At 43.7% G+C, this 13,997-nt stretch overlaps 1 protein-coding gene across 7 annotated transcripts in view; it reads left to right on the top strand.

Annotated features, from left to right (window-relative positions):
• AFF1 (ALF transcription elongation factor 1) overlaps window positions 1-12,767 on the top strand; it is a 134,029-nt gene extending 121,262 nt beyond the window's left edge. For 6 of the 7 annotated variants that reach the window (XM_059665944.1, XM_059665936.1, XM_059665919.1 and 3 more), the window contains 7 exons: window positions 321-412; window positions 627-684; window positions 3,220-3,368; window positions 3,950-4,021; window positions 4,425-4,562; window positions 6,449-6,651; window positions 7,576-12,767. In XM_059665944.1, the coding sequence (XP_059521927.1) occupies window positions 321-412; window positions 627-684; window positions 3,220-3,368; window positions 3,950-4,021; window positions 4,425-4,562; window positions 6,449-6,651; window positions 7,576-7,697 (834 nt within the window). In that variant the 3' untranslated portion in view covers window positions 7,698-12,767. Of the gene's footprint in view, window positions 1-320; window positions 413-626; window positions 685-3,219; window positions 3,369-3,949; window positions 4,022-4,424; window positions 4,563-6,448; window positions 6,652-7,575 lie in introns of those variants that run through there. The other variant, XM_059665963.1, reaches the window with a different exon arrangement.
• The last annotated feature ends 1,230 nt before the right edge of the window (window positions 12,768-13,997 follow it).

Raw genomic sequence — 13,997 nt, 5'->3', positions numbered from 1 at the left:
CAGGTACTTTCATTTATTGTAATGGGGGAGAATGATCCACTTTCCTCAAGTACAAGTTCCTCTTTCTGTTAACCTGGGTGTATGTGGTGTGTATGCATATTGACTAAAAGAAAATGTTACATTTGGTTTTGTTGGTTATCTGTTCTCATGGACAGTTTTGTCTTATATCTTTTTGAGTCCCAACACAGTCAAAACGTTAATCTAGCTGGGAAAATGCCAAACTTTTGGGGGGAACTATTTTGGGCTAATTTAAGGGATGGTATATTTAGGTCAGTGATCTTAAATGTTAGAGTGTGATCTGTAAAATGATTTTTTTAAAGGGATCTTCTGGAGATACCGCAAATTCTTTTCCAGTGCCTTCTTTGCCAAATGGTAACTCGAAACCAGGGAAGCCTCCCTCGAAGTTGGACAAGTAAGATTCTAAGTGCTTTCTTCTTACCCTTTGCGTGCCCACTTCTCCTCCTCCTTTACCTCCTCATTTCCTTTCCCCTTCTTTGCTCCTCCCTCTTCTTTGCCCTCCTTCTCCTCCCGTCCTTTTTCACCATCTCAGTCTCCTTCAATCATCTTGCTCCATCCTAGTAATTTTAAGTTCATATGACCTACCCTGATCTTTCTTTCTCTTTCAGACAAGCAGATCTCCACATGAAGGAGGCAAAAAAGTTGAAGCAAAAAGCGGAGTTAATGGTCAGTCTTGGTTCTTTATCCATTTGGTAGAATGTCTTCTGATGGAATATTTGTGATCTCAGTCTACTGTATTACATATCACTAAATACAGCAGGAGGGTGGGAGAGGGGTGTTAACATTGGCCGAAACGGAAGCAGGATTAGCAGGGTCTTAGTGAGGGATAAGGGATTCTTAGTGAAGTTATTTTCTTTGACTCCATTATTTGATCAAGGGCAAATATACAAAGTACCTAGTCGCAAGTCTGATGTTTAAATGAATGGTCACTACCATGTATTTAATACCCGAATGCTTCCTTGTCCCACTCTGTGGATATGAAAAATGAGTCCTACTATTGGAAGTCGGTCTATTGTGTTCACCCTGAGATATTTTGAAAGGCGAGGTAGCCTATTTGCATTCCAAAATGATCTTCAAGCTCTTGAGAGAGACTGACCTGAGGGGCCAGTAGACCAGTGCCAGTAGATGAAGTTTTAAGGTGAAGGCATTGATTGCACTTTGGTAAACATACTTTAAAAAGTGAGCTCTGCCTGGTGGCTGTTGGACTTTCTGGAAGGTGGAGGTTTGTTTTTAATCGCATTCACAATTAAATGTGCTTTTGCATCTCTGCTGCAGTCTAATTAGGTAGTGTGTGCCCTTTGTCATATTTAAACGGAATGTATTCCCCAAGCCTAAGCCCAACACATACCCTATGTTAAACTTCGTACCACCAGCCTTTGTTCTCCTACATGCAAATCTAACCACACACTCTGGAGGCCCACAGGGAACTGAATCAGGTCCGTCCAGGGTGGCCATCAAGGCTGTGGCCTGCTGCCTGCAACCCCGGTCTGTGGACTGGCCTCTGTTCTCAGACAGGCTAGGAGGGCTGGGCTGGTCCCCATTTGTTGGGACAAAATATTGGAGTCGTTTTTACCATGCTGGGTGCTACAGGGGGGGTCAAAGACAAGCCCCTGTGGCCCTGTCTCTAAGGTGGCCCTGTATAGGATGGCCTGAGTTTCAGTCAGAGGACCAGGGCTGGGCCAAGCAGGGGTGTCTTTTCCGTCTTCCTTTCAGCATTCCAAGGTTGTTCCTGGGACTATATGAATCTTTTGAGTTTTGAGAAGGAGTAACTAGTCAGTACTTTGTCAGTCACCTAAAACTTGTCTAAACATCGGGCATTTTAAGCACTAGATTTCCTCATTATTCAAATCAGGAAGTATTCTCCAGGGAACTTTGATTTTGTTTTGCGTTTAGTCTGTACATACGCACATCTTCTCCCACCGAAGTTGGCCATACACCCCGTGTGCCCAGGACAGTCCTGAGCTATGCCTGTTGAATCCCATTGTAATAGTAATGTCTCATTTTAGTCTCAAAATAGGCCAGCTTGGACAAAAAGCTGAATGCACAGTCTTTTCGTAATATTCTTCTTTAATTGCACAGTGTCTCAAGATGTGCATTTCGCATTCCAAATAGTCAAGTGCACAACTGAATATAAAGGGGTACATTTTACTTCTACATGATACTCACTGCTGAATAGAGATATTGGAACGCTACCACTTAACACTGTATCAGGACACATGCGTTTATCACAGGTGTAATAGATGTGCATCACTAGCCTTACAAAATATCAGGCCTAAACCATCTTTCTTTGCTGATGTCACTATCTTTTTATACTCCACTTGCATCTTTACTGCTTGCATTCTTTCTTTTTGAACATTATCAAATTGAAAGCATTAGCAAAAACTGCAAACTTGCAAATGTGTTAGTTGCTTGTATAACGTGGTCCATATGCCGTGTGTTGAGAGAGGTGCTCATCCCAGTCTTAGTTGGTTTGGCTGTGTTGCACTCAGTGAGAAGTGTTGTGACAAAATGTGTAGTCACCAAAATCTGATTTCATTTATATTCCCTTTAAGAGACTCTCAGATCAACAATAAAAAATTTTTAGATATAAAAAAATAAAAATAAAGTCAGTTTTATCCGATTTTTTAAAAAGGAGTGAGAGAGGGAGATGCTGGGGTTTTAGCCCTGTTGGCCCCGAGGACAGCCTCATGCACTTCGCCCCAACTTCCAAAGGCGAGTCAGCCACCTGTTGGCTCTAAGATGCATGGAACGATGATTGTTTGACATCATATCTAAGATGCTCCTAAAACAACATTTTTTACGCATTGTAAGGAGGTAAACTTCAACACATACAAAGAAATTTGTGTTTGCATTATCCTAGATGTGTAGAAAAATTTCTTTCTCAGAAAAATTATGTAATGAGTAATTAGGGACACTATTAATAACAAAGGGACTGTGGATTCAATTGCCTTAGTTTGAATATGTGCTTTAAAGTTATGAGAGCGTCATCCTAACACAAAATTGTTTTCTTTTTCCTACTAAAAGAACATTTTTAGTAGGTCAGACCCCATAGGCTTTTAGTCCTGTTGAGTTGGTTTGCTCTCACACTTCTCTGTAGCCATAACTAAACTCTGACAGTGGAGGGATATTACAGTGAAGAATGTGGGTGAGAAACTTAATAAAATGCTGTCTTTGGCCTAACAATGACCTGTTCTTCCACAGACGGACAAGGTTGGGAAGGCTTTTAAGTACTTGGAAGCCGTCTTGTCCTTCATTGAGTGTGGGATTGCCATGGAGTCTGAGAGCCCGGTGTCCAAGTCGGCGTCCAAGTCGGCTTTCGCGGTGTACTCTGAAACCGAAGACCTCGTTAAGTAAGCGCCAAGTCATGTTGCCATCCTCTTAAGTACTTCTCTTTCCTCACCTTTATTGCCATAATCCACTTGAACCTCAGTATAAAGACAGCTTAATAAAGGGGCGCCTTACAAAAGTTACTGATCCGAGAACTTTTTTCTTGTCCTGAACTAAAATTATATTCTAGATGAATGCTGGAACAGAGAAGCCGGATCCAGCTCCATCGTGTGCCAAGTGCACTGTGAAATGCCAAACCTTTCAGGGAGAGGTTGGTTTTTCCAGTTTGGCTTTCTTATCAGACGCCCTCGTCTCAGTTTAAGCTCCTGTCTTTATTATCTGCATTTCAACAAGGGACTCAGTCAGGACACACGTCTACATGGAGTCAAGCAGGTGGACAGCCGGAGAAGAGATGTGTCCTCACCTAGTTTTCTGAGTGGCCTCAATTGTTGCTCTAAAGCCTCATTTTTTCTACTTTGCTCTCGGCTTGACAGCTTCAGGAAAAATCAGTATAAAACCGAGACAGACATAATGAGATGTCTTTGTGTCAGGGATTTTCCAATTGCTTTTGTTTAACCTGATCTATTTTTATACTTCCCTATAGAGTCATCATGTCGTTAAAATCCTTCTCAGACCCCGCAGCACCAACACAAGAGAAAATATTTGCTGTTTTATGGTGAGTACTTTTTCTGTATTTACATAGTATCACACTTGCTTTTGTTTTTTGTGGGTTTTTTTTGCTTTTGTATCTTTTGATGGTACAAAAAAAAAGATTTTGAAATTTTTGCTTAGCAGAAAAATTACAGTGAAAGGAGATCAATAAAATACTAAGGTCAAGGGGTTAACCCCACTGATAAGTTTTATGAAATGGTACCTACTGCTGTTTTACTGATGACTGAATAATGCTTTGATCTGGTGGCTCAGGTGATGTCCTTGTATATTTGTGTGTTTCTGGTGACTGAAGAGTGCAGTAAGATTTTTACGAAACCCTTCCTCAGGCAGATGAAGCCCAGCGTCTTCGGGAGGTTGTAAAGGGTGCGATGGCTGCCTTTCTGACATCCACCTGTTTATGTTCACAGCATGCGCTGTCAGTCCATTTTGAACATGGCGATGTTTCGTTGTAAAAAGGAGAGAGCAATAAAGTATTCTCGTGCTCTTAATGATCACTTCCAGAGTCCTTCCAAAGTTACCCAGGCACCTTCTCCATGCATTGCAAGGTAATGATACATCTAACTTACAAGTATCAGGATTGCGTCATTATTTGCCTCTTGCTTTTGCTACCATTTGTGTGTACATCTGACTTTGCCTTTTCAAAATTGTATACATCTATATGCTGGTTTTCTCCTTAACTAGATCATTTGCTTATTTCTGCTTTTTAAGAAATAATTTAAATCAAGATGTTTGCTGATTGGGTAACATAATTGTAGAAACTATATGGTCCAAATGTCAAAACTGTGAGGATCTTTAGGCATGTCTAACACCACAAAATTGGGGTTATATTTAGGCGTGCCTACCACCACAAAACAACTAGAGGCAAGGCCAGGAGAACCAGCCAAAGTCCCTTGTCCCTCTGGACATGTCACCTTGGAATTTCAGTGAACAAGAACTTATATATGCCCTCAACCTTCTCCAGGACCCGTAGCAGTGATATAAGACGAACATGATTGTCTCTAGTTAAAATTTCCCCCCACTTTTTGAACTGAAGCTGTTCATCTATGCCATAAGATATTGAAAAACAATCCTTGTGCAATTAAAGACAGAATGTTCTTCCCTATAGCACTTGCCTAGTATTTTTAATGTGGTTACACTCCTTGAAGTTTCCCAGTTCTGATAGGCTTTGCTATGTTAAGACTGTCACCTGGAAGACTGCCCCATCTTCTGCACGTTCAGGAAGAGGTTCCCGTGTCGCCTCTCCTTAAAAACGTCCTGATTGAGAAGGAACTTCCTGTCTCTGGAATTTTCACGACTCCCACCTCTGAGGTGGTATTCTAAGCTCATACATGGTCGGTGTCATTATCTGAGGTAACTCCTTCCCCATTTGTCCGGCCAATGAGCACCTTCTTTGTACCAAACCTTGCTTTAGGTACAGGGGACACAGCAGTAAACAGAGCAGGTGAAACTCACCGCCCTCATGGTGCTTCCACTCCCGTCTTATGAATGTCCGTTCAGCTGGTGCACTGGGGGCTCGAGCAGCGCAGGGGGCAGGTGGGGCACAGCATGAGGTTACTGCTGCTGCCATCTTCCCATTTTATATCTGTGAGGTCGAAGTGATGTCACTTGTGTTTCTCATTGACCCACTCAAGGCACTTGTTAACTTGGATGTGCAGGTGTACAGTCAAAAGGGGAGAGTAGAGAGAAGTTCTTGAATCCCCTGGAACATGATACTCCCTGGTCTCCTCGCAGGCAGTACTACAGTCATTCATTGATTCAGCAGATATTTCTCAAGGGCCTGCTCTTAGCACCTACTCTGCTAAGTGCCACAAATGCAAAGATTAGTAAAAAATGGTCCCGGCCTTCAAGGTGCCTGTGAACCAGGAGAAGGAATAAACAGAAAAGTGTGGAATGTGAGAAGTGCAATAGATAAGTTAATAAATAAATGCAGAGAATCAAGTTCAGTAGCAGACAGCAAGCCGTGGTGTACCCCAGCATCTAGAAGAGCGCCAGGTGCAGAGCAGGTGCTCCGCGCATGGTCACTGAGCCGGGGAAAGAATGTGTCAGAGATAAAGACCAGTTCACAGGGCAGCATTGTCTTCCCTGGAGAAGTTGGGTGGGGCGGGTGGGGAGGGAAGGACTCAAGGCCTAGGGAGTGGGCACTGTGAACAGCATGGGAAGCAGGTTCAGAACACAGACCTGCCCACCTCATTCTGCGTCTAGTGAGGACACCTGGCCTCTGTCTGCTTGGTGGGTCCCACCCATCTCACTGTGTTTTATAAATTCCAAAACTCCTAAAGGTGAAGGGTGTCTCTTTGACCTTAAAGAAATGACTGTCATTTCGGCTGGTACACACGGAAACTTTGTGACTCGGCCTACAGTTCCAGAGACAGGAAATCTGTAATGTGGGGTTTAGTGATTAACCAGTTCTCTCTGATCTTCCGCCTTCCAGAAGCACAGGCGCACCATCCCCTCTCTCTCCAATGCCTTCTGCCAGCTCCGTGGGCTCCCAGGCGAGTGCTGGCAGTGTGGGGGGCAGCGGGATCCCTGCCAGCATCCAAACCATGACATCTTCCTACATCACCATTACTTCCCACATCTTCGCCGCCGTTGATCTTTGGGAACAGGCCGAGGTCCTTACAAGGAAGAACAAAGGTGAGTGGCTCTGTGGTGGTGATTACTGGGGCATGATGGGAATCATGTGGTTTGTAGGTTATGTTCCATTTTTCATTCTCTCCATTCCACCTCGTAGCCCAGACCCAATTCTTTTCTGAGCCCCACAGCATGGAGCTAAATTTCTGTGGCTGGATCTTAGCAAAACTGAATTGGAAGTGGCTTCAGCACCTTGCCCTTCAGAAGTCCTGGCGCCGTCATTTCAGTCTGGATGAAATGGTAGCACAAGGGCCAGGCAAGCGGAGAAGGAAGGGCCTGGCTGTCCCTGGGCACAGCCAGTGTGAGGTGGGAGGGAGCACAGCCTAAGTACCCAGTTTAACGTTTGTTTTCAGTGTGACGAAAGATGGTTAGCGACAGTACGGGCAATATGGCGTCAGTAAGCCTCTTGAAACTTGTGTGAGACGAAGGCCTTGGGAAAACCCGAGGTGTAGGAGACGGTGGGACACGCTGTAGAGGAACTGCGCGTGCCAGCGCCAGCGCCCACTGACGCTTAGATGGAAATGCCAGGTCCGTGCCATTCCATAGTTCTTCCTGGCGGTGGCCACTTAATTCCCTCACAGTCTCTTAGAGCTTAATTGCTTAGTAAACTACAGATGCTTTTTAAACATGTTCGCGTTTTTCTTTCATGCATCTGTTGACCCAAAAGTATTAGTCGGGTGTTCTCCAGTGCTGGGCATTATGGATTCAACCCTAAAACAGAACCCAGTGCCTACCCTTCTAGGCTAGTGGATCAGTGTGGAGAATGAGCATTACACGCGATTGTGATGATGTACTGTGATAGATGAAGTACATGCTAATTTGGGGATCGTTTCTGGAACCAACCCAAACGAATGACTTTCTGTCGCCGTCTTTATTTCGTGTGTGTGTGCGCGTGTTTACTTGGTTGTGGTTTTGCTTCGTTTGCAGAGTTTTTTGCTCAGCTCAGCACAAGCGTGTGCACCTTGGCCCTCAACAGCAGTTTGGCGGATCTGGTGCACTACACGAGACAGGGGTTTCAGTGGCTGAAGCAAGGAAGCAGAGCGCCCTAACGCAGGCCCGGGTTCGTTTGATGCCTTGGGAACTATTTTGCACATTGGAAGCCTCAGAACCAGTCCAGACGTTTGTCTCATCAGGACAACAAAACTTGAGAAGAGAAGTACCTGAGAAGGCCAGGTCATTTGTCCACTTAAACTCTCAAGAATCGTGTGGTCATTGGTTGGGCACGATGGTTATGCAGAAGTGGAAGTGAGGAGGCTGGCTTCAGAGATGATCTTCGCCTTTCCTAACTAAAGGACAGAGTGCAATGTGGCCTGACAGGGGTGTGTGAGTGGTCTAGAAACATTTCCGTATTTTTTAAACCAGCAGAATGCGAGTTGCGAATGAAACGAAGAGAATCAATTTCAACTCTGAACGCAAATTCACATCATCTCAGCAGCCTCACCACACTAGTCCATTCCCAGAGGGAAATATTTTTAACAGTGAATTTTGGTGTAGGGTTTTATGGATGATTTTTCTTTCTTTTCAGTTTTTTTTGAGGAAATACTTGCTTTGTAAATTCTAACAGTCATCTATAAAACCTAAATTGTGAAGGACTTCGCTGTACCCCACTTTCTGCCAGTGCACAGTTGCTTTGATAATACCAAGTATTGTCATAATGTAAAGAATTGGAGGCACCCCCATTGCCTGAAGTACTGCACGCTCACCCAGCTCTGATTCCTTTGTGGCCGAGTTGGTGTTGACCGATGGGAGCCGTGGGAGGAGAAGGAGCTACAATACGCGGCAGCAGGTGGCACGGCTGTCGTTCCCACCCCTGCTTCAGCCACAGGCAGGCAGCTGCGACCGTGTTCGGAATTGTCTACCCTGGGAAAGAGGGTACTGCCATTTCCACGGGACCAGTTGGCTGAAGGGCTTTTTAATTTTTGTTTAAGTAGAGCTGGAATTGGAGGTGCTGGTCTGTGGTCTACAGTCACGTGGTAACTCATGCTGTCTAACCAACTCAGAGTTTTGTCAGTGAACAAAGACAAATGAAATCTACTTAAAGAGGCTATATTTTTCTGCTGCGAATTATTTTATATTTATAGCAAAACTAGACTTTCAGAGCCCTTATAATTGTCCAGGGGAAATGTACTCCCTGAAAGGATGTGGAGATTGGGGTGGTTAGACTTAAAAAAATCGTCCCAGGCCTTCACTCGGTGTTCTCGGTCAGCTAGACTTGACAGGCTGAGGAGGAATGGTGGCCTCCGCACAAGCGGCTGCTGCCGTCTGAGAGACGTGACACCAGTGCATTTGAATGACTGATATGAAAGAACACATCTGAGTTCCCACTTACCCATAAGCACAGATTTGCTTTATTAGACACTTTGAAGGTTATTATTGGAAGCATTATTTTGAGTGCAGTGTTTTTAAAAGCCCATTCTTTTTATCCCTTTTAGAGGTGGAATTTACACACATTAAAATTGAGGAGTGCTTTTTCTACAATTGACTTTTCTCCCATCCTGCCCCTCTACATGTTTCCTACCCAACATGTTTGACATTTTCCTAATTATTTATTAGTGAAGAAGGGAGCGGATACACCTTTATTTATAATGAAGTGTAAGGTCCGCATGGTGTCTGTAAGAACTTGCTTGGTAATTTGGCAAATGTATAAAGGGGGGTGTAGACGATGGGAGATGCTTGTCTTTCAGGGTGAAGCGTGTGACTGTTCCTTCACTGTCTACCCAGCCCGTTCTTTTGTCATCACTAACCTGCTAGGGCAGAGGTCTCCTACCTCGTGTTTAGGGTAAAGCCCGAGGATTAGCAGCAGTGGTAATGTCTGAGCATGGAAACCTCATGTGTGGTCTTGATGTTCTAAAGTAAAGCCTTGGCCCTCTTTTAATTGCTCGTTTAAAAAGCACCCTTTTGTTAAATGAACAGTAATTGCCTGGTAGCTTGTATGCTGTGACACTGTGTGTCCTCTTCTATGTAGGAGACAAGATCCCAGAGTCAGGCGCATGTAATTATTTAACATCATCTTTTCTTCCCTTCCGTGCACCACTCCCCAGTGTAAGGCTGGTCGGTTTGGAAGGACGTGTTCTCGGGGCCAGTTCTGGTCAGTGCAGCCTGTGCGGGGTAAGTGTGCCCCATCAGCAAGCCACCGGCTCCCTTGCCTGGGGGTTTCCCACGTGATCCATCAGCCTGAGCTACACACGTGATTGCTGCGTCATGGCCTTATTCTTCGTGGGGGGTTTTCCCTTGACCTTTGTATTAAAATTTTATTTGTCTCTTGAAAAACAAATGATTTTGCAGAGATCAGTTTGTACTGTTGAGATCAGCGGTCACCAGCCGGAGGTCCGTGAGGTCCGAACGATTGGCGATCGCTGGTTTAGATCATGGGCTGAGTGTGTGAAGGGTAGCGGCTTGGTGAACCGCTCGTGCTCCTCAGTTCTGGCTGTAACAGCTGTATAACAAGTCAGGAGGCTTTGTAAACACTTGCACTTTTTGCTCCATGCTTCAATTCCAAAAGGCAAGATTTGTGCTGAGGTAGATCATTGAAAGGACTGGGTCTAAAATGAAGCCTTTGCACCTGTGAAGTTCTTATAACAGTAATAGTGCGCACTTCACAGCGAGGCCAACAACATACCCTGAGTGAAGGCTGAGTGAAGTCTCGCCTCTGGCGCTCCAGCCTCCTGTGTCTTCGTTAGGAAGCGGAAGAACTCTTTCACTTGTAGAAATGATGACTGTTTCTGCCCTGTCTGGAGAGGAGGATGACCTTGAGGTTTTAGCCAGACTAAGGGCCCTAATTAAAAATGGGAAACCCTTCACTGAACCCCGCCAGGTTGCCCTGGGTTCAGAATGTGAAAGTGTGGGCCGCGTGCCAGCCGTGGTGAAGAGTCGGGGGTCCGGCAGGTATATTATCAGGACTGAAACTGCAGCGGGAGAAGGACTTACCTGATAATCTGATTTAATCACAATTGAATGGGAAAGAAAGCATCTGATTTCTTTGAACAAAAGGACCTTTATTTTATAGATCTGTTTTGACCAAAATGTTTAGCTATTTCCCTCAGACAAATTGGATCACACTTATCTCCCTTGTTCTATATCCTTTAATTCCAGATCTCAGGATATTTAAAAGCTAAAAACCACCCCCTTCTGATGGAAAACTTGCCTTAATTGGTACCTTCAATATTAATGTTAGTAAGATCAGGAGCTTACTATTTTATTATGATTCTTGTTCAATAATTTTTAGCTGTTAAAAAAACCTCTTAGCTCTGATAGATGAAAGGAGATGTGTGTGTGTGTACATACGTACACACAAAGAATAAACTGGTTGAATTGGATATACTTATTGTGCATTTTGTTGATCACACCTAATTTTGGAATAATGCTGTATTTGGTTTGCCATGGCTTTCGGGATGTTACGTGGGCCTTGGCTCTTCTGCTCCATGAAGTCTGAGGTGTATTTGTTCCTCTTAAGGTAAATGAATCAAATTAGGCTTGATTCCCTGCCACCCACACAGAGCCTACTTTTTTCTTAAGAATTTATTTTCCCAGACACTACACAAAACCTTTGAAAAACTTTGCCACTTCATCCATTACACTCTTTACCACTGATTAGCAGTATTTTAGTCTTGCAAAAATATTAGGGCTTCTTTTAGAAACACAGGCGTCAAGACTTGCTTCCTGGGAGGTGAGTTGCACATTGTGGCTGTGGAGCGTGTCGGTTATGGTGGTGCCTGCTCCTTTTCCCGCTGTCTCCAGTGGGTCGCCTCTTTTGTTTTTGGATGTAAGGTTTTTCCTGTGCCTTTTTTTTTTTTTTTTCTCTCTCTCATTTGTTTGCGGGAGATAGAGTTGCAGGATAGCATGGTGTTGGGGATTTTCCTCCAAACATTGCGAGTGGTATTCCTACCTATAAATCTCAAATATGCAATCTAGTTGTGTTGGTTTCTCAGTGACAGAATGAATTGTGACCACTGGCCATGTTCTGTAGTTTTCATTGATGATGAGTTGACAAGCACCACTTACCATCTTTCTTAAGGTGGCTGTAAATTTCCTGTTGTCCTGGAGAAAAATCACACGAGATTCTGTTCCACTGTGCGCCAGGTATCAGCAGGTACTGCGATGGGTAGAGAAGTGCCTATATTTCTGTACCCAAGAGGGCAGGAAGGAGACATACAGCTCTCTGTGAGCCTAGGGGGTGCTCTGTGGGCCTGGAGGGACAAGGGAGAAAGACCACTGACAGCGAGGCTGGCCATACCGCAGTCAGGCCAGGAGTGGCTGACCTAGGGAGATAACTTGCTTTGCCTGAAAGTAGATGTTTAAGTGATGCTTAACACAGGCAGTATTAACTTTGCCTTTTGTTCAGGCCGTCAACATGTATTGTTAAAATTACTGCACATCCCCCTCAGATAACAAGTATACACTGTTCATGTTGGTGTGTGTATGTGTGTGTGTTTATATGCGTGTGTCCCAAATCTTGTTTTAATTTTTTTTTCCTGAATGTGATTACGTTTTGGATGATACCTGTGCAGGGTTGCCTTTTTTATTTATTACCATTATATATTATATTATATTATATTTTTGCTTTCTTATAACTTTAGAGTAAAGTCAAATCTTGGTATTATTAAAATTGTTTTAAAAAGAAATAAATTGTCCAGTTGATAAATGAAGGTCACTGGCCTATCTCTAAAATAATATGTGTTTTTCTTTAATTATTGTGGAATAATGTGCCAGCTATGTAGTCCACACAGTGATTTGTATGTAGGATGGGGAAGCAGCGATGCTCTCAATGGGAAGATGTGCAACACAGATAAAGGGGACTCCATGTATTTTATCTTCTTCAGCAATGAAACTGCAACCTGGGGCTTTTGTGAATAAAATTTAGCTGCCTTGTATAGTCCTTTGAAAGAGACATGTGATCTGTGAGAATTAAAGTTTGCTTTCTTTTTTTAGAAGAAAAATTTGCAAAAGATCTTTCCAAAGAGAATGTGCCACAGATCTTTTGCTTGTTCTCTGTAATGAGGATTAATTGCTGTTTAAAAAAAGAAAAGTATAATTGATTTGTTCACCTTCAAATTCTTTCCTTTTCACAAGAGGATCGAGCTGTAAAAAAAAAAAATAAAAATAAAAATTTAGAGAAATCATTTGTGTTGAATCATACTTCCATTTTGTCTGAATAAAAAATTTCTAACATTGTTATGTTTAATACCATTTATAGCCAAGGAGAGTCTCACATGAAATAATGTACCCTCATTCGCATATGTGTTCAAATGGGAAAAGTGCGGGCACAGGGTGGCTCATCCTTCTGTTCAGTTTATGTTCAAGATCTTAATCACACATAAATTAGCCTGAGATCACAAGTGTGGCTTCTTATCCTAACATCTACTGCCAGGTGCACCTAGGGACCCAGTTTGCCTGCTTTCCACTTGTCCGCTGGTAGACAGATTTGTAGAATGCTGGTATTGAAAAGAATCTAAAAGGCCTGGCCGGCGTGGTTCAGTGGTTGAGTCTCGACCTACGAACCAGGAGGTCACGGTTCAATTCCCGGTCAGGGCACATGCCCAGGTTGCGGGCTCAATTTCCAGTGGGGGGGCATGCAGGAAGCAGCCGATCCATGATTCTCTCATCATGGACGTTTCTCTTTCTCCTCCCCCCCCTTTTTTTTTTTTTTAAAGAAAATAATCTAAAGGCCACCTGGTCTCTCCCCCCTTGGCCACTGAAGGAAATATTCTACCTCAATGGTTTTATGAAATCAGAAAGGACCTAACTTCCTGAACCTGAGTCCTGGCTCTCCTGCTTGCTGTGTGACCTCCCTGGGTCGCCTCTCATTTTCAGACCGTTGATTGGTATCTGCCAAATAAAAGCCAGGATTGTGTTAGGTGGTATATGGAGAGTGCTGAGCATCGTGCCTGGCATAAACACTCAGAAACGACTGGCTCCTTTACCTTCCTCCCTTCACTGCACCACAACATCCCAGCACCTGATCCTCCAGCCTCTGAGCACTGAGAAAGACCTCACTCTCCACCTCTTCCCCTTTAATTTTGTTCTCCCTTACATTAGGGTGACTTCTACTTACTGGTCCTAATGAACAAACAGGGACCCAGCCTGGGCAAGCTGGCATTAAGCTGGCAGTAACTGGTAAGTATGCAAAGGTAAGTTGGGAAAAGGGAGTATTTTAGTCCAGATGAAGCTACAGGGAAGAGATCTCATTTGAAAGATGGGTTATACAATCTCTTCTGGGCTCTCATCTTTTTCATAGAAACTTTCTGTGTCATATCTTGTTTATCACAAATTTTTGGTAATAGTTGGCCATTGTGTGGTTGTACCAGTTTTAATCAACCCCCTTGTTAGACTTTGAGATTATTTCTAATTGG

This window comes from Myotis daubentonii, chromosome 1 (genome assembly GCF_963259705.1).
Source record: "Myotis daubentonii chromosome 1, mMyoDau2.1, whole genome shotgun sequence".
NCBI classification, from domain to species: Eukaryota; Metazoa; Chordata; class Mammalia; order Chiroptera; family Vespertilionidae; genus Myotis; species Myotis daubentonii.
Note: the sequence above shows the minus strand (reverse complement) of the source record. Positions and strands in the feature narration are given on the sequence as shown.